The 26,039-nt window shown below is 35.0% G+C and overlaps 1 protein-coding gene across 18 annotated transcripts in view; it reads left to right on the top strand.

Annotated features, from left to right (window-relative positions):
* The window catches only part of LOC144964790 (uncharacterized), a 152,903-nt gene that overhangs the window by 68,049 nt on the left and 58,815 nt on the right, over positions 1 to 26,039 (top strand). For 14 of the 18 annotated variants that reach the window (XR_013643929.1, XR_013643930.1, XM_078899402.1 and 11 more), the window contains 3 exons: positions 22,482 to 22,715; positions 23,422 to 23,592; positions 24,789 to 25,796. Coding sequence is in view for 16 of the 18 variants with exons in the window: in XM_078899402.1 (XP_078755528.1) it covers positions 22,482 to 22,715; positions 23,422 to 23,592; positions 24,789 to 25,796 (1,413 nt within the window). In the remaining 2 variants the exon portion in view is untranslated. Of the gene's footprint in view, positions 1 to 3,944; positions 5,066 to 16,015; positions 16,102 to 22,481; positions 22,716 to 23,421; positions 23,593 to 24,788; positions 25,797 to 26,039 lie in introns of those variants that run through there. The other 4 variants (XM_078899403.1, XM_078899410.1, XM_078899411.1 and 1 more) reach the window with 3 other exon arrangements.

Genomic DNA, 26,039 nt, shown 5'->3' with positions numbered 1-26,039 from the left:
GAAATATGAGCAGTTTAAAGACAGTGTTGCTGCATCATTAGAAGAAAATGTTCCAACCACACTTAAGTTGCAGAAGAAGAAATGGATTACTCCAGAGATATTAGAACTAATGAATGAGAGAAGAAAGGCCAAAAATCAGGAAGAAAAATACAAGACTCTGAACAGGCAGATAAAAAGAAAATGCAACGAAGCTAAAGAAGACTGGATAAATGAACAATGTCACTATATAATGTCCTGCAAAGAAAAAAATGGCAAATTCTTCCATCAGAAAATCAAAGAAGTGACAAACAAAACTAAATCAGGTGCTAAAAGTGGATGCATCAAAGACAAGCGTGGAAACACCATCATGGACAAAGACTGCATTCTAAACAGATGGTCAGAATATATTGAAGAACTTTTTTTTGATAATCGAGGAGAAATGCCTATGATAAAAGAACTGGAAGGGCCTTCTATAATGAAAGATGAAGTTAGGAACGTCATGAAAAGCATGAAAAATGGAAAAGCTGCAGGACCTGATGCCATAACAATTGAAGCCTTGACTGGCCTGGGTGAATGGGGGATTGAATTCATCACAAACCTTCTAAATCAAGTGTATGACACAGGAAAAATGCCAACTGATATGAAACGATCCATTTTTATAGCACTACCAAAAAAGCCAGGGGCAGTTGATTGTGAACAACACAGAACTATTAGCCTAATGAGCCACCTCACAAAAATTCTTTTGAAGATAATTTTACTAAGAATAAGAAATAAAATACGACCTGAAATTGGGGAGATGCAATTTGGTTTTGTTGAGGACAAGGGTACCAGAAATGGAATATTCACATTATCAATGCTGATGGAAAGATGTATTGAAGTAAATAAAGATCTGTATATGTGTTTCATCGACTATTCAAAAGCCTTTGATAAAGTACAACACGAAAAACTATTCAAAATTCTATCATCCTTGGACATTGATGGTAAAGATTTAAGAATATTACGGAATTTGTACTGGGAACAAGAAGCAGCAATGCGTGTTGACAACGAACTAAGCAGTTTTACACCTATTAGAAGAGGAGTTAGGCAGGGGTGTGTTTTGTCTCCAGATTTATTCAACCTCTATAGTGAAATGATATTAAGAGATATCGAACATAAGAAGGGGGTGTGTATTGGAGGAAAGAATGTAACAAATCTGAGGTATGCAGATGATACGGTTCTACTGGCAGAATCTGAACATGAACTACAAGAATTACTGGATGTTGTAGTCAGGAGTAGTGAAAATATGGGACTGGAACTGAATATATCTAAAACAGAATGTATGACGGTATCTAAAAATAATAACCCACCAGCCTGTGTAATAACAAGCAGAGGACAAACAATACAACAAGTTGAATGTTTCAAATATTTAGGCTACAATGTAACATCCAATGGAAAATCAGATTGTGAAATAAAGAAAAGAATAGGTATGGCGAAGAATGCATTCAACCAGCTGCATACAATTATGAAAAACAGGAATATTAGCATGAAAACAAAAATCAAAGTCCTGGATTGCTATGTACTGTCTGTGCTGCTATATGGTTGTGAGAGCTGGACCATAAACAAGACCATGGTTAAAAGACTGGAGGCAGTGGAAATGTGGTTTTACAGAAGAATGATGAGGGTGTCATGGATGGAAAGGAAAAGAAATGAAGAAATTTTAGAAATGGCAAACAGAAAAAGATCACTGATAACAAAAATCATCAAACGCCAAATGGAATTTTTAGGACACATTATCCGCCACCCTGGTTTGGAAATACTCGCCTTGACTGGAAAGATGAATGGAAAAAGAATAAGAGGAAGACAAAGAATAACGTATTTGAAAGGGATAAGAACTTGGACAGATGAAGCTGAGAAAGGTGGCGCTGCTTTAATAGAATTGGCAAGAGATAGATCAGCTTGGCGGAAGATGACCTCCGACGTCTGCTTCAGATATGGAACTACATGAGATATGGAAATATTGAATTTATTTCCGTAACACACTGCAGTGTTGTGACCAGTCTCTTATGGCAGACATTGAATAATTACCAATCACGCCACGGGACTATCTAAAATTAAAAATCCAACAATATTTTAACAAATTAGATTTATCATCGAAAATAAAAACTTCACAGGGATTATATTTGTCTTCTTTTTATGTGACGTACTTTACCTGTATTAAGGTAAACCAATGTCGTTTAGGCTTGATTCTTTTATTACATTTTATACAAATGTTACGATTTCTTTGTATATTTATATTTGTTTATTCTTTTTTTAAAAATATATTTTAGGGTTTTTTTTTTTTCTTTTTCTTTCTTTTTTTTTTTTTTTTTTTTTTTTTTTGAGATCTCTCACAAGTGCGGCTATGTGGTCAAGTGGTTGACACTCGCCTTCGTATCGGCGTAAGGTCCAGGATTCGAGTCCCGCTCTGAGCGGTGCGTAGTTGATTGAGTCCTTGGAAAAGACTATTTACTCACTTTCTCTCATCGTACTCAGGTGTAAACTGAGTATTTGGTTGTTAACAGCTTTGTCTCAGTCCTGAAAAGAAAAATCTTAATATCGTCTAACGGGCATCAAGTCTCGTCCTAAATTATGCTAGTGCTATTGTTGACTACGGATCCCTTGTAAAGCGCTTTGTGGATATTGCACTATATAAATGCTCACGGTTTTAATATAGTGCATTTATTATTTTACCGCCAAGCCTTTTATTTAAACTTGTATCTATACTATTGTCGTGGATTAGCTATTATCTCTATATAAATATTTTTAGATGTCTAGTTCCATGATTCACAATACATACTCTTGTTGAGTAAACACCCTTACTCTTTTTAAACAAATGAAGGTGAAATACAATAAGAGGATGGCGATAAACCTTAATATTCTAATTAATTTTGAGTGTCGGCCACCTCCCCACCTCCCCACTTCTCCACATCCCTTACATCTTCGGCGTTTTATACCTTGCATGATGTGTTTGGAATTGAACGATGCCTAACTTTGCTGATAATTTGTGTTCAATAAATATCCCGAAGGGGAAAGATAAAATGTGGTTCATCAACAAATATTGACTCTTGTACATATGAATTCTTTTCAGAATGATGTGTCTGTGTGTGTGTGTGTGTGTGTGTGTGTGTGTGTGTGTGTGTGTTGTGCATGTGTTTGTGTTTGTGACAGGTGGCGTTGATACCAAAATATTTACTTATACTATTTATGAATACATGTTTATTACCAAGTGTGTAATTGAGTGACACATATTATCGCTTTCTGGTCAGCTCGTAGAAAGAAATCGTGTTATTTTCCGATGGAATCATTATATTTTGTACTATCTTTCAATGTTACAGTTAACTTAAACACGGCATTACATAGGTTTATTTCGACTTATTGTCCACTGAGATAAGATAATGCTCTATAATTATTGTTTATAAAAATTTTCTAAATTCCCATCTTTAGGCGTGCTGTGAAACAACGGAGTCTTTCCCTTCCCTTTATACTCTTATCAGTGTTTCACACTGAGTCATCAATTGTGCTGGTTTTTAAAATGTTTAATTATTTTTTTTTTCGTTATTTATTTTTTGTTTTGTTTGTTTTTTTTGTTTTGTTATTATTATTTTTGTTTCGTCACAATTTAATAAATTCTTGGTTTTGTGCAAACGCGTTTCTATCTTAAGTTTACACATTAGCAGGTCTGATAGTCGAATTCAATTATGGACTTGATTTAACATTGTTGTGATAAAGAGTATTTTGCGTTGGTCTGAGATTATCTCTATTACAACAATGAGCTCATAACGACTTGGGTTGTCAGACCTGAAAATAAGTGCACGTCGGTTTCCATCATTAGTGCTATTAGTTGCCGAATAAAACCGTCTCTGTTTTCAAATAAACCGTTTTGACGGCTTTGCAGATAATTCTTTAAGGATTTAATTAATTGTTACATTTTGTTACCCGTAGATTATAATATTTCTTTAGTCCCATGGAACAGGAGTCTATCCCGGTTTCTGGAGCGTGCAACGGACCACAGCTATTGCTTGCTATTCTTTGGATAGGATGCTAGTCTATCGCAAAGTACTTTCCACCATATCTAACAGAACCAACTGGGTGGAGAAGGAAAAAAATCTCGACTGCACTTGTGTCATTTTGTGTGTGAAGCGAGTGCTCTACCAACTGAGCTATCGGGACCCCCATTTCTGTAGTGCATGGGACTTTAAATTAATTCGCACTCCAGTTGCATAATATTCACAGCTTATAATTTACACGACTGTTACGCGAGATAAGAATTTTTCCTAATCATAAAATAACTTTTTACGATTGTGCCACTTGGTTCAAAGTGAAGGTGTCGATTCTTTGTGTAGCCTGCATGTATATGGTATATGTACATCCCGAGGATGACCATCTACCTGATCCGCCCGATCCCTCCCTGTCAAAAAGATGAAGGAAAGCCGCTGTGATTGATGGACAGCTGGATAAAAATAGGCACGCGGTAGTAAAAAGCATTGGCTTCTTCTTTCTTGACAATTATTAGTAGACTATCTATAACATACTACACAACTTACCAATAAGGTTCTTGTTTGCCACGATGGATTCGATAAAAGGACATTCTCTTGGTTTTAGTGTTGATTTTTTACAGGAAATTATTCGATTTGGAATATTTAGTTGAAGTAATATTACGGAAATAGAACGAGATTTCGGAATTAATTCAAGTTTAAGGATTTGTTTCGATAAAAGTTATTGTAATATATTTGATTTCATACAGGTTAAATCAAACGTTTGTAACATAATTAGGAAAATTGTCGAGAATTTTTAGAAATCCTTAGGTCATTATTAACAATGCATCTTTTCGTGATGTAAAATCAACAATGAATAGGTTGAATGTGTTACATTCCTGATGGTGTGTTAGATAATATCAAGGTTGATGCTTCGGGTCGTTACACGATGAGAATGCCACCAAGCCTAGTCTTGGCGCTTTGTTTTGTTTAAATCAAAGAGTGTGTCAGTCAAAATGCCACTCAAGTTATTCAGTACGTTCAAGAAGAATGCCACGTTGAAACGACAAAACCAGCCACAGAATGTCGTGCAGGTAGCTTATCATCTTCATTAAACAAATTCCGTCCCATTTTCCCCAGTTAACTGTGGTACTCTGGAAAAACTCGTATTTAAAAAATTTGGCCAGAAAATTTCCCTATCAAATATCAATCGATCTAAATCGACAGTTTGAAAGTCTGCCAGTCTTCAAACGGCATCTAAAAGCCATTTTTTTTCATTCTGCTTCCCGTGATTCTTTGTGAAATTTGAACAAGATAATAGTGTATGACTGTTGTAGATGATTTTGTTGTCGAATGAACTTGTGTAATACCAAAAACTATTGTTAAGCACCTCTGAGCACAATTTGTGGATACCGGCGCTATATATAGAACGAAGATGACGTCACTCAGGCCTTTGTTATTGTTTTTTTGCCATCCGCGTTTATGAGTAATTCTCACTAAACTGAATAAACCAGACTATAAACGATCATGGTTACACAGCGTTTTGTGTGTTGGTCCGTTTTACTTCCGGATGGCAATGTTATGCGCTTACTATCTATATCTAATAATAATAATAATAATAATAATAATAATAATAATAATAATAATAATAATAATAATAATAATAGTAAATGACCCTCATCTTGGAAAACATTCTCAAACTTCGCGGACGTTTTCTGGCCAATTTTTTTTTTATTACATACGAGTTGTTGTTATTGTTTGTTTTGTTTGTTTATTATTATTTATTTGTTCTTTTTAAATTTGTTTTCAGAATACGGTAGTTAACAGGTTTAATATAAAATGTGACAAATCGTCTCAAAACGGTAATACTATATCCGGGCGAATCAGGTGCCTTAAAGTTATTTTAACATTAAAGTGACAGGAAATGTCAGATTTTAGATTTTGTTACTTTAAGAAGTTATGCCCAATGTACTCAATATAACATAAACTTGACCCAAATTCCATCGTTTTGACCATAAAATCATTTTGTAGCAAATAAATCACCCCGGCATAATACCGTTTAGTGACCATGAGTCAAATTTCAAATATATGAGGGCTGTGTCATATTTATTTTATAATATTATTTTGACTTGATTGTTGACAACACTATATAGATAGGTATGATAATAATCTTCTCGTAGGTAATCGATATGTCAATTTAGACTATATATATTATCGATAAATCAATAGATTGTTTAGCCGATAAATCAATAGATTGTTTAGGCGTGCATAGTTTTCAGTTTTATGTTATGTCGCCTTTTGTCAGGTTGAGACGGTTTTTATTGTGATGAGATAATGCACTATTTGTTTAGTTAACGCTGAACCGTTCAACAGCAGTGCAATACATAAAACAAATATTCTGAACAAGACGAGATTATCATTGGTTCTTTCTTTCATGTTGTTATGGCTTATTGCGTATCACTTGTTTTTTTAACAGGCTTAACCCCTTCTCCTTCACACATTCATTTCGAATGAATATTAAAATATTATGGGGAACTACTAAAACATAAACTCTTGAGATCATTTTGTCCTCTCCTCCGCCTCCTCCCCCCTCTCCTCCCACCTTCCCTCTCTTCCTCTTCCCCTACTCCTCCTCCTCCCCCCCCCCTCTAGCTCCCCCTCCTCTTCATCTTCCTCCTCCTCCTCCCCTCCTCTTCATCTTCCTCCTTTCCTCCTCCTCCTCCTCCTCCTCCTACTACTACTACTACTACTACTACTACTACTACTACTATTACTACTATTACTACTACTACTACTACTACTACTACTACTACTACTACTACTACTACTACTACTACTACTACTACTACTACTACTACTACTACTACTACTACTACTAATACTACTTCCATCGCTATTATCATTACAGAGGATTTTTACTTTCCTCTCTTTCTTCCTCATCTTTATCCTCCTATCCCTTCCTTATTGATACTCTCCTACTCCTTCCTCTTTAAATACCTACTATTTCCTTAAAGCTATTTAATCCTTTCTGTACCATAAACAAGAGAATAATTTAGTGTGTTTCACACTTGACATCATTTTATAATGTATCCAAGTTTGATTTTCGCTCTTGATGGTAAAAGATTGGTCTTAATTTATTTGATTTATAAAAGCGCTGGGTTTGGGTTTTTTTTTTTTTTTTTTGTTTGTTTGTTTGTTTTTTTGTTTTTTTTTGTTTTTTTTTTTGACGATATGCATTTTTAAAAAAATATGTTGTAAAACGGTCAGCCAGCCAACTGCTGATTTGATAGTGCTTAAATGTCTAATTACGACCGCAGCATTTGCTCTGTTGAAATAAATGTCATTAAAATATACATGACCTGTTTTTTGTTTGTTTTTTAATAATGTTTTTTCGTTGCTTGTTCCGTGTTTGTCTTCGCTGGCTCAACTGTATTCGTATTATCACAAAAGTCAAACGATGTTAAGCGTGGCCATAGGTCGCATATATTGCAGTGATCGTAAAAAAAAAAAAGAAGAAGAAATTCTGCTCCCGGCATTGTGTCCGTTGACAAGCCAATGAATATAGATAACCTCATTCAACTCAGGTGTGAATTAGTACCTGTCGTCTATAGGCAGTGACGAAGGTTTTAAGAGTGCTAGCAAAAAAAAAAAAGGACGCCTCAGAGTCAGAGATGACTTGCTCTGTATGACATGGAAATATGGTTCTATAATAATGCTTGTTGGGAAGACTAAAATTTAGCATTGTGAAGTGCGTTGAACATAGTAAACCTATGGGAATTCTCGATATAAATTTTCAAGTATTTTTGGTTGACCTGAAGACTCGATATATATTTTTTTTAATTAATGGCTTACAGTGGGGTATAAAAAATAATATTTTTATTTATATACGATATTCATCCACTTTGATGTCTTTTCCCCGTTTTCGTTCATGACAAATCCTGCTATTAGCAGTTGTTTGTGTCAATAAATATTATATGATATTACAGAAGTCGGAAAAAATACACGTCATTCTCATTCATCTCTACTTGATGTCTCAGCTTTATCCACGCGGTGTTAAAGATGGAGAGGATGTGGAGGTGGGGTGGAGTGGGGTGGGGGGGGGGGGGGGGGGGGGTACAAGTTCGAATGTTGTTCACACTAATGTCACGATAATCTGAACTTCGTAGGTTTTACGCGACAGCCTTTTGTGACGTTCTTTATCTAGGTCAAATTACGGTTTGTTCAGAGTTCGGATTGTGGACATAAGATAGCCCATTTACTTATCTTGGAGATCTCAACAGTTTCCTCTCTACACATGCTCAGTAGTGAACGTACTTAGTTTATTGACACTTCTTGTCAGTAGAATATCTAACCTGTGTTTAGGGATCAATTTTATACGAGGCAGTGTTCAGTGTTATAATCTTTAAAGTATGTTCTTTATTTTTTCCCCCTCTGTCCTTATTCTTATCTGACGGGCCCAGAGATATGGAGTTTTAACCGGTTTCTGTAGTAGATAATAGATTTTAACAGTAGTAATATTGTAGCATTGCCTCAGACGAAGTCCTTATAAACGTGGAGTCAGTTCTGGTATGTCTAAAATAAACTCATGAATTGGAATTTTTGAATTTGTGATCCGATGCAGCAGTTGTTGTGTTTTATTTTTTTTTTAAATCATTGAACTTGAATTGATCGATGGCGTATAAGGCAAGAATTAGTGATCCCATACTCAAAACCCTACTTTAATCTTTAAGAAGTCTTGGATTTGTTACTTTATGACAATTTTGAATAGTTTGGGGTCATCTTAATCGACCGATAATTAAGTAAATTTTTGATAGCTAAAATAAAAATAGTGTGTTCTTATATTATGATGTATATATAGCCGACGTGCACTTATTTGTGCATGTGTAATCGTCGAGTATAGCATATTGGCCATAGATTTGTATTTCAATGTCATCTTCAATGGAAGTCTTTTTATGTGCTCAATTGAAAAACTCCCCAGATAGCTTTGATACAATACATTGGATTATCTCTTTCATTTATTTTTTTTTTTTACAATAGCAGCGCTCTTATGTACATAGTGTTGTATTATTAAAAGAAAAAAAATGGAAGAAAGAACAAAAATGGGTCTTTAAAAAAGGAAAAGCGATTTTGTTTGCATAATATCTTGTAGTTTAAATCTATGGATGAAGTTGGCTAATTCGGTAGTGAATAGGGGACACATTTTAGCATCATGACGGTATCGATTACAGTGGACCTTAAAGGATCAATTGTGTCAGTAAAATATTCATGTTGGAATGGGAAACTTGATCAGCTCTGATTCCTTAAAAGAGAATAATATACGCTCGACGGAATTGTGTTGTTGTCATTGTTGGCCTTTGTCGGGATGGCGTTCTATTTACATCGTCTTCACCGATCACATTGTCAAACGTTTGACACTTTACACTAGTGAGCGATCGACTAGATAAACGAAAATGATGTTGTCACATAGGTGCTGCATTTCCTCTCCCTAATAATTCATTATAAGGGACATTTTCATGTTTTACAGTCATTAACCCCCCTCCACCTCTCTCTCTCTCTCTCTCTCTCTCTCTCTCTCTCTCTCTCTCTCTCTCTCTCTCTCTCTCTCTCTCTCTCTCTCTCTCTCTCTGTGTGTGTGTGTGTGTGTAGTGTGCGTGTGTGTGTGTCTGTAAAACAAAATAAAATAAATCACCTCCACTCTATGGCTTAGAGTAGAGGTAATTTATTTTATTTTGTCTACACTCTTTCTCTCTCCCTCGATCATTTTCACTTTGTTTACCCGGTCTTATGTCCTTGCATCACAATGTGACGAAGACAAGGAGATCTACGGATATATAAGATGTTTATTTATGTTATCTCTAAAACAATTAAATATTATTTTCTCTCTTTTATATAGATAGTGAATTGACATTTTTAATGATAATAAAATACTTGTACACAAGAAAATAGGTAGGCAGCAAACTTACAGGACAGGCAGATAGATAGATAGACAGAAAATAGATAGATAATTAGGTAGAGAGATAGATATATAAATGGATTGATGGATAGATAGGAAGGTGGATTGACAGATTGATAGATAGATAGATGATAGGTAGATTGATAGATAGATAGATAAGTAGATATATCGATAGATAGATATAGATAGATAGACAAGCAGACAGACTAGCTTGCTCACTGACCTTCAGCATTCAAAAGGACAGACAGGCATGCAAATCGTCAGATAATATTATCAATAATAATATATGCTAGTTGGATTAGTCATAATATAGATTGTAGACTAGATTAACTTGGCAGACTTATTATTTGATAATAGATCAGAATAGAATTGTAGATTTGAAGATAGGAAGACAAGATAAGATGGAAGACGAAGACAGACAAAGAGGAGACGTACGGGCATAGTAAGAAAAGGACGAGCAAATAAATAATGAATGGTAACGTGTCCGCATTTCGGTCGGAGTTACGTGTTTTCTAATCTCCGTGGATATATCCCTGTCCTCCTTCAGAGCCATTCGGCCCCTGGAGCACACACACACACACACACACACACACACACACACACACACACACACATATATATATATATATATATATATATATATATATATATATATATATATATATATATATATGTATATCACAGATAATAGACTATAAAACGGAGGTACCTTCGCCTTTTGAATAACCAACCCCCGAGTTACAACGAATGTGTATTATAACTAAAACAAATGCAAAATGGAGACAGGTCGATTTATATTAATGATATGCGTTTCGGTTGTTCCCCCCCCCCCCCCCCCCCCCCCTCTCCCCTTCCAGATGACTCGTAACAATACAAATTGTTTTGTAACCCGAAATGTTTGTAATGTTAGATTGAATTTTATGAGAACTAATCACCCAATTGACGGTAAAAAAAAACCCCAGCCTAGTGACGTCAAATTCATTCACTCTATATACTATTGGCGAGAGTGATAACAAGTTTCTTCATCCCTTTTTTTTCTATCACCAGACATTTTTCTTCATTCTTTTTGATACTTTATTGCCCGCCAATAACTGTACAAACCAAGTTATAAACTCGACATAAGAAAATCCAATCAATGGATAGCAAGGGCCGAGTTTCCAATCTCTAACCGGATTCGAGTACAAAGAGACGTAGTATATCAGATGATATGGCAAATAAATCACATTATGATCCCGTCTGTAGACGGGTTCATTTATTGACTCAGCCTTTGTGAGCTGTTTGTCGGGGCAAGCTGGTGGTCTAGTGGTCAAATCGCTTGCCTTGTGGATCAGAAGGAATTTTGGTCAAGTCTTAATAGGGACATCATTTTTGGGGGAAGAGAGAAGGGGAGGGAGAGAGGGGGTGGGGGGGGGGGGGTGTGTTATAGTTGCCATCCTTCACCGTGTTTGTTATAATTGCAGTCCTCGTAAAGCTAATTGATAACAACTATTATTGTTACAGTCCGTCGTGTTACTTATTTGAAGGTCTGATAACCCAAATAGGCATGGGATCACTGTTGCCAAAGAAATACTCTCAAACCAACGCAAAATATTTTCCATAACAACAATGTTAAATTGAGCCCATAACTGCGTTCGGATAATCAGACCTGCAGATAAGTGCACATCGTTGCAGTCCTATTGCAAGCTACGGAGAGATGAAAAAAATATAATTTTAAAGTTTGTTCAAATTCGTTCAGCTTCATGTTTGTTTGATTAGTTTTTAATCGTTGTCCTGACAAGTATCATTCCAGATATTTTTTCCGTAATTCGCAATGCAAAATATATTTTTGAAATAATGGTGTTCAATATTCTCCTGATCGCGTCTCATTTAATTTTTTTGTTTTGAAAATGAGCTTTTATAGAGCGCAATATCCACTTAATGTGCTCAAAGCGCTTTACAAGGGGTCCCTGGTCAACAGCAACATTTAACATGTAAGACGAGACATGACGCCTGTTAGGCGATATCACAATTTTTCGGACAAAGACAACGCTGTTAACGACCAGGTAGTACTGATTTTACACCTGAGTGTGGTGAGAGAATGTGAGTAAAGAGCCTTTTCCAAGGACTCAACTATGCGCCGAGCGAGGCTCGAACCCAGGACCTTCCGCTCCGAAAGCGAGTGTCATACCACTAGACCACATCGCCGCATCGTGTCTCATTACATAATATGGTACGCTCCATCTCCTTCCCGTTGATGTGGTAAATTTGGAACACGTGAATTCATGATGCTATATTATACATAAAGTACGGTCAACTCGTTCATATTTAATTTATTGTATGCTATAATAATGGTCGTAGAGCTATCAAGTGGACATCGTGTGTAAATAGTAATTAATATACCGTATACAAATGCTCAACCCCATCATCATCATCATCATCATCATCCTCCTCATCATCATCATCATCATCATCATCATCATCATCATCATCATTATATCCACCATTATCATCATCGTCGTCATGATCATATTCATCTTCTTCTTTGTCATCATCATCATCATCATCATCATCATCATCATCATCACCACCACCATCATCACCATAGTCATCATCACTGGCCTTTTTGAGACGCATATAAACAGTATGATTCATTCATAAAGAAGTAGATACTCTAGATAATAATCAGAATACCTAACAACCTGAGATGGGATTCGCACGCTTAAACTATTGGTGACCTCATGTCACGAACATAATAGTATGGATGGTCACAATATCTGACAACAATACATAAACACAAGATAGGCAAGAGTTGTCCTTTTATATCTGTGCAAATTAAAGATTGACCATGATATAGATAGAACGAAAATGACGTCACTCAGGCCTTTGTTATTGTTTTTTGCCATCCACGTTTATGAGTAATTCTCACTTAACTGTGGTATCTAGATCATAAAAGTTCATGGTTACACAGAGTTTTGTGTGATGGTCCGTAATACTTCCGGATGGCAATGTTATGAGTATCTTTGCCTAGCGCATACTATCTATATTATTATAGCAACATTCACTTTGTGGCGATGCATGAAATGACGTTGAAATGGCGTAAGTCATTTTGCTCTCACAAAATTTTCTCTGTTAAATTATAAACTTAAATGCTACGCATAGTTTTGTGTGTTGGTATGCGTTATCTGGTGGGTAAGGAATGGTGAGTGTTTTACATAAACGTATGTCATCAGTTGACTTTTTCAGTTTCAAGTTTCAAGTTTATTCAATATTAGGCTTTCGCCAATAAATCAACAATTTGATGCCAACATACATGAAGGTGAAAAAAAAAAAAAAAAAGGTAAATGGAACCAAAAAATAAACTGATACACCACACAAAAATACACGAATGGTAATAACATCAATACGTTCAATAATAATAATAATAATAATGATGATGATGATGATAATAATAATAATAATAATAATAATAATAATAATAATAATAATAATAATAATAATGATAATGATAATAATAATAATAGTAATAATAATAATAATAATAATAGTAATAATAACAACAACAATAAGAAGAAGAAGAAGAAGAAGAATAAGAAGAAGAAGAAGAAGAAGAAGAAGAAGAAGAAGAACAACAACAACAACAAGAACAAGAATATCAATAATAATAACAATAATAATATTACCATAATCCCCACACTCCAATCATCACCGTTACCACCACCACCATTACCATTATCACTACCACTATCACCATCACTTTTACATTTCCAATCAGTTTTTCTCATTTAAAAAAAAAAAAAAAAAAAAAATAAATAAATAAATAAATAAATAAATAAATAGACAAATAATAATAATAATAATAATAAATAATAATAATAATAATAATAATAATAATAATAATAATAATAATAATAATAATAATAATAATAATAATAATAATATAATAATAATAATAATAATAATAATAATAAATAATAATAATAAAATATTGATACCCATCACAACAGACCTCCTCACTACCACGAAAATTCCCGTAGTACTACGGCTAAATCCCGGCTGGATATAATAAAGGTTTTTAATTAAATGTCATTTCTTGAAAACGAAGTTCTGGTGCCAGAGCTATCACATAGAGTTAATATTTTTCCCCACGCATTATAAGGACAAACTGGTGGTTTTTAAGGGTAGTTAAAATGTCTACGATGTTATTTACCCTGAAAACTACTTATTACATTTTCCTATTTCAAGTAGGCAGGTCTGCCATGATAAGTATCAGTTCCATAGTCAAAATAAGACAAACAGAAATAACTTTTATTTAATCAATAATCCATACAATTTGATGACAACAGACATGAGAGTGAGGAAAAAGGTAAATGAAACCAAAGCATAAAATGATAACCATAAATAATCATAAAAATACAACATTGTAATACCACCAATACCTACAATAATAGTATAATAATAATAATAATAATAATAATAATAATAATAATAATAATAATAATAATAATAAATAATAATAATAAAAATTGTAAAAATAACATAAGCGCCCCAGCAATAATATCTAGTATTGTATTTGTAAATGAGGACCACGCTTATATCCCTTTCGTTGACAATTAAGAAGATATGGATTATATCATGGTAATTCTGTTATGGATAATAAATTTATTGACTTTTAGTAATACTAGGTGCTCCAAAATGCTTTGGTCTGGGTGATCTTTATCTTCGGGGAAATTCAACATAATCAATAGCCCACCACTTATTTAACACATTTCTATCGATGATTAAAGTTCTAGAAGAATGGGATTTTGCGAACATTGCCTAGAAGTTACAGACATATTAGTTTAACGTATTTTTTTTGGTAGAATTACAGAATTAATTCCCAAAGACAAATACTTGAATCTTTTAGAATATCACAAACATTTAAGTAATTTTCCGTACTGATATAGTCTAGAGCGAAACAAGCTTGCGTACTTCAATTATTCCATGTCAAGGGTTGGTTTCTGTGTTTTTAAGAATTTTACGGCGTTTGTGACGCATTGAAAGAACAGAAAATGTATAAGGTAGTCTAAAAGTATACTTTTCTCAAAGGCACCCGAGGATAAATAGGCAAAGGTAAATGGTGCGGATAGGGCACCAAGAGCAACCCTCGGTGTACTTAGATTGAAATCGCTTAGAAGTCAAAGATACAAGCAAAGAGTATTAACAAGTGAACTACAACACTTCTTTTACAAATCACATCAAAACAGAAGAACCAAGAAAGAAAAAAATATATATATATATAGATATATATATATATGGTTATATACACTGGTTATGATATCAATGCTGATAATAACAATAACAACAACAGCAACAATAATAATAATAATAATATTAATAATAACAATAATAATAACAACAATAATAATAATAACAATAATAATAATAATAACAACAATAATGACAATAATAATAACAATAATAACAACAACAATAACAACAACAATAAGCCAATTGTGCAATCGCAACTAATCTTTATCATGGTAAACTATTATACAATATTTTAATATCAATGCCCAATCCCCCCCCCCCCCCCCCCCCCCCCCCCCCATGTCATATTTTGTATAATATACCACATCTTAGTATCAGAACTGCAGTTACTAAACAGACAAAAACAAATGAAAACAAACAAACAATCGCATTATTCCCTCTATCATCAATTTTAATAAGTTTTCCTTGCCGTGGAAGCCACAATTATACTTGTAAATATTTCTTGTGTTCGATCTGTACCTTAAAACAAAGTCTACCTAAATCACCTTGCTGTCTACTGTCTCTGCATTTCAAAAATTTGATAAATTCAAACATACTTGGTTTATTTTTCAGTTTTTCCGGCAGGCAATTTCTTCTCTCTTGCGTATACCTCGAACATTCAATTAGACAATGGTATTCGTCTTCTATTACGTCACAAGTAGGACATTTACGATCATTTCTATCTACTTTTCTTGTGCCCCATCTACCCCTTTCTATATAAAACAAATGAGAACTCAATCTGATTTTTGAGATGGCAACTCTGTAAGATTTATTACACAGTTTCATATATGGTTCTAACTCAAAGGTGTCTTTAATGTGTTTATACAGCCGTCCAGACGTCGTCATCGACATCTCAGCGTGCCACTCTTGTAGAAACATGTCATCCAAGCGTTGTTTTAAAACCGCCAGAAAGTAATTTTCATTTTTCACATTTTGTTTAACCCAATAATGGCCCATTCCGCTCCTATCCAGCAACTGCTTCACCAGACTTACCCAAGTTGTTGTGTTTGGTTCATTAATATTCAATTGCACAAGTTCTTTGTATACTGCATGAGTGAATGAGCAATCATTATTTCCTGGGCGAATAAGTTTCAACCAATACTTAATAACTTTCATTTTTCTTTCAATATGCAAAGGATACACCCCCAATTCCCCATAAACAAAACAGTTTGGTGTGCTGTGCTTAACACTTAGAATGGATTTAAGAAAACCGAGGTGAAATCTTTCAATTGGATCAGCTCTTCTTAAACCCCATATTTCTGCCCCATAATTCAGTATTGGTAAGATGGTACTATTGAACAGTTTCATTTGCATCTGTGGTAAAATTTCTGTGTTAGTGTTAAAATACTTTCTAAGTGAAAATAGTGCTCTTCTGGCTGAGTTTGTTACTTCTTGTGTACATTTTGTAAGAGATCCCGATGCGCTAAAATGACAGCCTAGATACTTGAATGACGAGATTACTTCAATACTTTTATCCTGATATGACCATTTGTCTTGTTGCCCAGTTTTCCCTCCCTTTTTAAATACTACGATTTTTGTTTTACTGATATTTACCTTTATTCCCCATTGCATACAATATTCTTGTAAAGAGTCTAAACCGTTCTGCAAACCCTCTTTTGTTTCACTGATTATTGCCATATCGTCTGCAAACATGAGCAATTTAATTGTAATATCCTGTATTTGTAATCCTATGGAATCTTCACTTAATTTACTTTCAAGATCATTAACAAACAGCGAAAACAAAAGTGGCGAAGTGCTTTCACCCTGTAATAATCCGCTGTTTGATTTAAAAAATTGTTGTTGACCTTTACCTCCTGTGGCCAGCTCAACCTTTGAATACATGTTTCTAAATAGCTTGACAAATTTCGAGCTCACACCGGATTTAATCAATTTTGTAAATAATGCGGATCTGTCAATAAGGTCATATGCTTTTTCATAGTCGATAAACGCACAATGTAGCTTCTTCCCTTTAGATAGCAATATCTCGATAATTCCATGTAGAATAAAATGGCAATCTGCTGTGCTCCTTCCCTTTCTAAATCCATATTGAACCTCGTTTAACACATTCTCTCCCTCCACCCATACATTTAGTCTTTCATTCATCACTCTTGTAAACAGTTTTCCTATACAACTCATTATTGTTATCCCTCTATAATTGTTCACATCTCTTTCATCTCCCTTTTTAAAAATCGGCACAATTCTACCCTGACTCCATATCAAGGGGAAATATTCCAATTCCAGTATCTTATTGAAAATTGATAAAATCAGTAATTTGATTTCTGAAGTTGCATTAATTATAAATTCATTTAACATATTATCCACTCCAGTAGCTTTGCCGCGTTTAAGAGCCTTAATTGCTTTGTGTAGTTCCCCCATCTCGATTGGCTTATCTAAAATGTCTATATCTATAATATTCCTTCCCACATCCTTTTCTACCTCTGCAATCTCCGCCCTACCCATCTCCCCAACCCCTGATTCTTTATTTGCTAAAGTTTTAAAATGGTCGTAGAAGTTTATATCTGGCAGCTCTCTTCGTGATACTGAATTTCTTTTTATTTCCTTCCAAAAGTTCTGGGGTTCATGCTTACTTAAATCCAATAAATGTTGCGCTTTTTTGCGACTGTAATTTCTTTTGTTAATCCTACATACCTTCCTGTATTTATTCCTTTCCTTACACATCAATGTCCTGTTTTCCCCTGTCCCCGTCTCTATAAACTTATGTGCTCGTTCAGTGAATACTTTGCGTTGGATCTGACAAGCTTCGTTATACCATGGTGCTTTCTTTCTTCTCCCTTTCCTTTGTTTATCCCCTCTCCCCTCTATCCTAACTACATGATCTATCCCTGCTTCTGTTAAAATATCTGTTAACTCGACTATATTACCCTCTAATACCTCTGGATCTGTGTTAGTTTGTACCAAATATATTAGATTGCTCACCTTATTATGACACACTTCTGTATTTAATAATGTAACGTAATTCTCCTTCTTATCCTCTTTCCACTTTGTCAACATAACCCCATCTAAACCGTCACTTACCTCCCGTCTATGCTCACTATTATTTAATTTCAAAGTAAACGATATTATCTTATGGTCTGACATTTCATTTGTTTCATGGACGTTAAAACCACACACATTTCCTATAACCCGCTTATTGCAAATAACATAGTCGATTGTACTCTCCCCTTTTTTATTGCCAAACGTTGTGCATCCCTTCATTTTATCCTCCCCTGTTATCCCATTTAATATTGCAAGGTCACATGTGTAACATAATTGGAGTAATTTCAGTCCATAGTCATTTACTTTTTTGTCCTTATTAAAACGTCTAACTGTCATGTCATTACATAAGAAATCTCTTATAAACGTGGTTTGATTAGCCATCAAAGTTTATAAACTTGACAGCGTAACGGTTGCCAGCTTGACTTTAGCTTTAACCAGTTAACTGCCGTACTCTGGAAAAACACGTATTTAAAAATTTGGCCAGAAAACTCATCCTTCAATTATCGATTGATTTAAATGACTCTCATCTTGACAAATACTCGCGAAGTCCAGAGTTTGAGAGTTTTTGCCAATATGAGGATCGTTTAAATCGATCGATATTTGAAGGACGAGTTTTCTGGTTAAATTTGTTAATACAAGTTTTTTTTTTCCAGAGTATGGCAAGTAAACTGGTTAATGTCGACAGTCATAATTTTCTAGTTTTATTGATCGACATCTGTATCTGACAATCGCGTGAGGTGTGGCTTTTTATGGTCGTGTGTCTCCCTTTGGAATGCCCATGGACAGAAATAAATTCGTTTTAACATTACCACCTGGTTAACAAGGAAATAACCGACTTTATATACTTATACCCTTTTTATCTATTGTTGTCATCCTTTAGACCTATTAAATTGAGAAAATAACGCTAAGACTTATTCACTATGACTTCAAAGTGTAACATGCACCTTTTTAAAGGAAAACACAATACCCTGAGTGTTTTGAGACTTTGAATTTTATCTGGTTATTCCAAGGTGTCCAAAAGATTGCTTGAAAGTGATTGAATTTCTTTCTGGTTATTCCAAGGTGTCCAAAAGATTGCTTGAAAGTGCTTGAATTTCTATCTATTTATTCCAAGGCGTCCAAAAGATTGCTTGAAAGTGCTTGAATTTTTATCTGGTTATTCCAAGGCGTCCAAAAGATTGCTTGAAAGTGCTTGAATTTTCCACTTAACCGGTTTTAAAAATAATTTCCTGTTATAGTGTGTTCTCCCCCATTCCCCAATCCCCCCCCCCCCCCCCCCCCCCCCCCCCCCATTGTTTGGGATGGTTTTATTGTGAAAGATGTCCATGTCATTGCCTCCTTGTCAAATAGCATGGAGTGGAGTCTGCTGATAGATTGTGCAACAATTGTAAGAGTTTCCATAAATCCGTCACGCGCTTCAAATGCTTATCAACCTGTTTTGTCATAGACAAAACACTTTTACCTCAAACATTGCTCCATTAAGATGACCCTTCACTTGTTAAAAGTTCTCAAACCCGAGACTTCTTTGAAGTGTCAGGTTTGAGATTTTTTGACAAGCTGGGGGTCATCTTAATCGATCGATATTAAAATTTGAAGTAATTTTTCTTTTCTTCTCTTTGGCCAAACATGAAATAAAATGCTCTGTCGGAGTATGACAGTAATAACATGTCTTCCGTCCAGTTTTACCTTGTCACATCATAATGTTCATGTTGACAGCAAATACACGACCGGCTATGCAACCCCCCCCCCCCCCCCCCCCCCCCCCCCCCACACACACACATTCCCCTCCCCCATCATGCTGTCTCCAATGTTTGTCAGTGAAGGCTCTGTGGGACAACATTGTTTACCTTCCTCCCCTCCCCTATCCCAACACCCCTTTCCGAAGCCTCCTTTTCCTTCTCCTCCTCCTCCATCATCCATCATCCTAATCATCATCCACCCCTGTTTTAATCTGTCCATCCCGTAGGCCTTACATCACTAAATCAAATATAATATTATACGAGTTTCATTTACTGGGTGGGATTCCTGACCTCCAATAGTTGGCAGGGAGGTCACTTACTGTTTTCTGTACACCGTATACCTATGTTATTATGATTTCCAACTTGCTTTTTGTAATTGTCTTGGAATGAGATTACTTGGTTTTGTCCTGCCCTCTGTCGGAGTCCTTGGCTGAGATGAAAATGCATAGTTAAAGTTTTGGGAGATGATATTTTTCCCAATCATCTATCTATTATGTATTGCTATAATTGATGTTTTGAATGTATAATGCAAGCATTTGAGTGGTTCCTCATAGTGTGATGCTGTGTCTATTGCTGGATGAGACTTTCAGGTGGTCTCAAATTATGCACAATGATACTATGCTCTTGCATTGTTCTTTTAATTGTAAATCTAGAATTTTTTAAACATCCGATTTTCTTCCTTTTTACTGGTGTTGAAATAAACTAAATGTGTCGCAAGCACTGTAAAGCCCTTTAAAACTAAAACAAAGAGTTTCATTTATCTCACTGATATAATAGTATGCTTTGAGCTTTCTCTCCACTGGGGAGTCCCGTTAGCTCAGTTGATAGAGCGGTCGCTTCGTACGCAAAGTATGTATGTATATTAAATTGAAGCTTCCATTATACCTGTATTTCCTATTATTTATTTTGCATATTAATATTGCTGTATAAACCGGGGAAAATGCCAGATTAATTAAATTTTGATTTTTCTTTCGATGGATTAGCTCTGTCAAAATAGTTTTGATTGTATCGTTTTTGATAGAACCGAATTATTGTTTTATTTTCCGTTGCATTGATAATAAACTGAATAAAGGACTATTTCTTCAAACCTTCACCCTCTCCTTTCTCACCCTCCTATATAGTCTAATTCCTTTCTCTCTATCCATTAATCAAATATTCAAAATTGGGTTAATCTCATATACATCCCTTACGTTATTTCATCTTGATTGCATATCGGTGAATGTGTTTATCTTGACCAATGATCTATCTATCCATGCATTGCCTGAATGGGGAAGGGGTGCCCCTTAACATTAGTATTGAAAACAGTCTTAAAATTCGTGTTATGCCTGCTCTATCCATCCACTCTTTTTGGCCATCGGCGCTAGCATTTGATTCTGCATCACCACATCATCATCATCATCATCATCATCAACAACAACAACAAAACACTTGCACCCAACAAATCACGTTGCCTCACATACACAAAGGCTGCTCATTGTGTGGAAATGGAGATGTACATCGGTGTATAAATAAACCCTGTAAGCTAAGCATCGTTATCGTAATCGATGGAGGGTATAATTATTCCAATGCGAAACAAGAGCCGTCAGAGTAGACGTAGAGCTGAATAAACGTGAACAACCCCAATATTACCCTTTCATTACGTAGGTATAATTTGCACAATAATGTAATAATGATAGTATTGTTGACTAATGTTTAGCGTAACGTCCTGCTCTCTCCAACAACATCGGAAGACATTAATATTCATTACGGATTGTCGTTTATGATTTCACATTGATTAAATTATGACATAATACTGGCTTTGATTCGATTTCTGGTTGAACTTTTTGATGGTCACAAACCTTTCATCTCTGGGTCTCAATGTACCTGTGTACCCCGTGTGGCTTTCTGTCCTGGTAAATGACTTGATTTTGTCTAGTAATTTTGCTAGGATCTGCTTTAGTTCTTCGCTTGACCTTTGCTTTACAGAGTTACTCGTGACTTGCGTGTAAGAATCCTGGTGAAATCTAAATCTACTACACTTTCATTATCATATCTGTATATCATACAATTTGTGGCTATTTGGTCTTGTGGGATGACACTCATCTTTGGATTGAAAGGTCCAGAGTTCGAGTCTCACTATGAGCAGTGCATACTCGCATTCTCTCTCAGGTTTATAATGAGTATCTGGCTGTTAATAGCATTGTTTATGTCGGGGAAAAAAGGTAATACACATTGCCCTAGAGGTGTCATGTCTCTTCCTACATATTAAGTGTTGCTGTTGGCCAGGGAACCCCTTGTAAACCGTTTTGAACATTAGTGCGGTATATTAATACTCAAATCACACCATTGTTCCGATTTGTAAGTTGCCTCAAATATAATATGAATGAAATGAACACAAAGCGCCTGGAAGGTAAATATAGATATCTTGAAACGAATAATAAAAAATTAAAAGAATCTCCAAACATAGATTTTCCTTATTGAATTTTTTTAAAAATGTTTTTGGAAAATTTATTATTAATAGAATGAATTCTAGGTTCACATTTCAATTTTATTTTTATATTTTCCGTGTTTATCCAGGAGGTAACATGTCAAGACACAGACCCACACCAAGCCACCTCCACCTCCGACAAGAGCACGGAGTACTTCCCTTCATCCCCAGCAGACAGTGTCATTGAAGAGCCAACGTATGTTATAGAGGCCAGTCGAATGATGGAGCAACTTGCCAAAGAACTCAATTCTTTACTCAAAGACAAGGGCCGTGATGCCGAGTCTGCCCTCAAGAAGTTTAATGGCCTCGTTGATAAAGAAAAGGTATGTGATTATCTTACTACATATTCTATTCATTTTAAATTCCTGGTTTAATGTGTTTTACTCGAAGCTTTGCTGATGATTATGTTTTGTTGAGCCATCCTTGGCATGAACTGGACTAAAATATCAAAATTACTGGAAACTATTTGTACACTGGCTCATATTATTATAAAGATGATATTGATTGTCATTTTCATGTGATTCAAGGTATAGACAAAATTAATCTCACATTCGAATACTCGTTTAGATTTGTTTAGAAAATTCAATTATTTTCAACTATTAAAACGATGATGAAAAGGTCGTATCATCGTAGTATGGGGAATGTTTGATAAACGAATCTGATTATTGAACAGGAAAGCAATTGTTTGTTTTGTGGCCTGAATTTTCTTTTCTCATCATAGTCAAGTTAACAAATTACTAAAAATAAGGCTTTACTATTCTATTTAATTTATTTTACTGTTTACGTTATGTTATAAGTGTAATAAATTTTCATTGTGGCATCTTTGTACCTTCTCCAATCCAAGTATCTGAAATTATGCGTATCAGCTTTTTTTCTGTTGATTTCTTTCCTTGTTGATATAACCAAATATAATATTTTCCTATGATTTATGTTCTTTTACACTTTTTAGTTATTCAAATCATGCTGATTCTTTTTCTGATTAGTTTGTGAACTGTTATTTTGATATTTGCTGAAATCGATTCTCTACAGGCCTTGGAGAGCATGGCCCATGAGCTTCAAATGAAGGTAATCTCACTACAGCAAGAGAAAAATGCCCTTCAAGACAGGTTGTTGTTGGTGGAGCAGAGCCAGCCAGGGAAAGGGCGCCACTCTGCTTCCCTGGCACAGGCTAAGGAGAGGCAGGAGAATTTAGCACTCAAGGTATGATTTTGCAATGATGACGGCTAAGCAGATTTCACTTTTGTTTTCTATTGTGATGAGTCTTCTTCCCATCGATATGTATTGAAAATCACACGATCACGGTGTTGTTTTCATATCGTTGTAACATTCTTCATTTTAAATGGTAGATGTGTTAAATGTAAAATAGTCAATATGTTCTTCTTATATTCATGTATATTGTTTACTTTCTCCATACATCCTTCTGTCATACCCCATTTTTATTGTAGATTTAGGTAAGCTTATTTATCCCTATTCATGCTTTACCCTTTTATTTAAGTTGTTCACAAGAAGTCGACTTTTATTTCAGTTATAAAGATTCAATGTTGTTGAAGTAGACGGTTTCTGTCTGCTGTCCATGTGGTCTAGAATTTATGAGTATTGGTAATGTTATTAATACTCATGCAAATAAGGGTTAAAGAGTGACAGGTGTTACAAGACATCAATGACCTGAATAGTCTCATAACGCCACCATGGCTTGGTACATGACCTTAAATGAAATTCTCATCATCCTATTGTAATTTCAAACTTTGTGATAATTATACTATCTCTCTGCTCATCACTAATAGGGCAGTATTTGCCTTCTTTCCTTCTCCATATATACTACTCTTTTAATTATTCAGAAATTACAAAACATGAAAACAATTAAAACTCATTGAATTTGTGAAGATATTTTGATAAAAAGATGTTTTAATTGTTTGTAGAATAATAGTTTCACACTTCGGTTAGTCTTCTGTCTTGCGCTATAGTAGGTATGCATGACATGAGCATACGCATGGGGTAAGTAAACATGACTTGGTGGTCACATCTGGTCTCATCTTACGACCAGGCAGACTGGGATATATAACAGTTACTATTTTATTTCCATCATTGATATGACTTTCAGTACTGTGAATAGAATGTTTTCCTATAACAATAATAAACAATTTCTCTTTCTTTATACATCTTTGTTATTGGTGTATATCATAACGGAATTACATTAAAGATGTTTATATATATATATATATATATATCATTAAGTTTACATTGTCTGGTTTGATTACCAAGATGATCTGGCCATGATTTGTTAAAGGAATGGACAATACTGTTATGAATGGAAAAAAGGGATATTGCTTTGTTCACTTTGTGTGTTTTTTATAATATTTTTATTTCATTGTTCTCCTCAAAACTCAACTTTACAGGCTGAAATAGACTGTCAGACTCGATTAGCCTCAGAACGAATAAACCTTCAAGGGCAGTTGGATGAATTAAAATTGGAGAATGATGCTCTGAAACAGCGTGTGGAACTCTTGATTTGTCAACAACATCAAAAACAGGAGGCTGTGAAGGAGGGTATTGTACAGCAATTTGTCCAACCAAATCTCCATCAAAATCCTGCGTCGGATACTCATAGTGGAAACTCATCTCCTAAGGCTTCCACTTTGAGTAGAAAACCATCGGACAGGAAATCAAAATCAAGAGATGGAACAGATCCAATTATGTCAAAGAAAAGAAAAAGTTCGCCTGAAAATGAAATGGATGTTAAAATAGAAAATCGATTAAGCCATTTTGAGAACAAAACTGACATTAGCAAGACAGTTAGTGATGTTGGGATGCCTAGATGTGGGAACAGTAATGGAGAAATAGGAACCATGACAAATAGACAGGGAGATACTGAGGACATACAGTCCAATATGAATAGTATAGAACATGAACTGACATGTGTGAAAAGTTGCAATGATGATTTGATAGCACAATTAAATGAATCCATTACCAAAAAGATGGAACTTGAATCTAGCTACCAGGCGCTTCAAGAAAAATTGTCATCAATGGAGCAAGGCTTTGACCTTTTGCATAAAGAAAACGTGGCATTAGGAAATCAGCTAAGGCAAAGAGTTGAGGAATTTCAGTTGACCCAAGATGAACGAAGTCCCGGGGTGTCAGAGTTAGAAGAATACTGTGAAGACCTGCAAGACCGACTAGAAGAGGCAAAAAATTATGAACGTCAACTTCGTGAAAAGATAAAATTGTTTGAGAAAACTATGGATGAAGCAGAGACAAATGAAATTGCAGTAAGGGAAAAGTGCGAGCAATTGCTTGCAGGGGACTTTGAAGCTAAGAAGCAAATCCAAGATCTTCAAAGGACTGGGCTCGAGTTGAGAGATATTGTTCTGGAGAAAGAGATTGTTGAGCAAGCTTTACGGGACAAGGTATGCTGCTTCTGAAGTCGATTTTTGGGTTGCATCATTATTTTTGTTGCATAATTTACAAACAGCAAACCTCACCTCACTGATTTTTTTGTTTTTGTTTGTTTTATTGTGTAACTTAAGCCCCACCTATCTTGGAGTCTGGCATGCTATTGGGATTTCCTACCTTTCCATGGAATGGTTTATGATACAAAACGTCTTTTCTGAAAAGTTTCTTTGAGAAAAGAAATGGTAGCTAGTGTTCAT

This window comes from Berghia stephanieae, chromosome 2, assembly GCF_034508935.2.
Source record: "Berghia stephanieae isolate SIO BIC M18660-M18661 chromosome 2, UCSD_Bste_1.3, whole genome shotgun sequence".
NCBI classification, from domain to species: domain Eukaryota; kingdom Metazoa; phylum Mollusca; class Gastropoda; order Nudibranchia; family Aeolidiidae; genus Berghia; species Berghia stephanieae.
The sequence above is the reverse complement of the archived record's forward strand: the minus strand, read 5'-3'. Positions and strand labels throughout refer to the sequence as shown.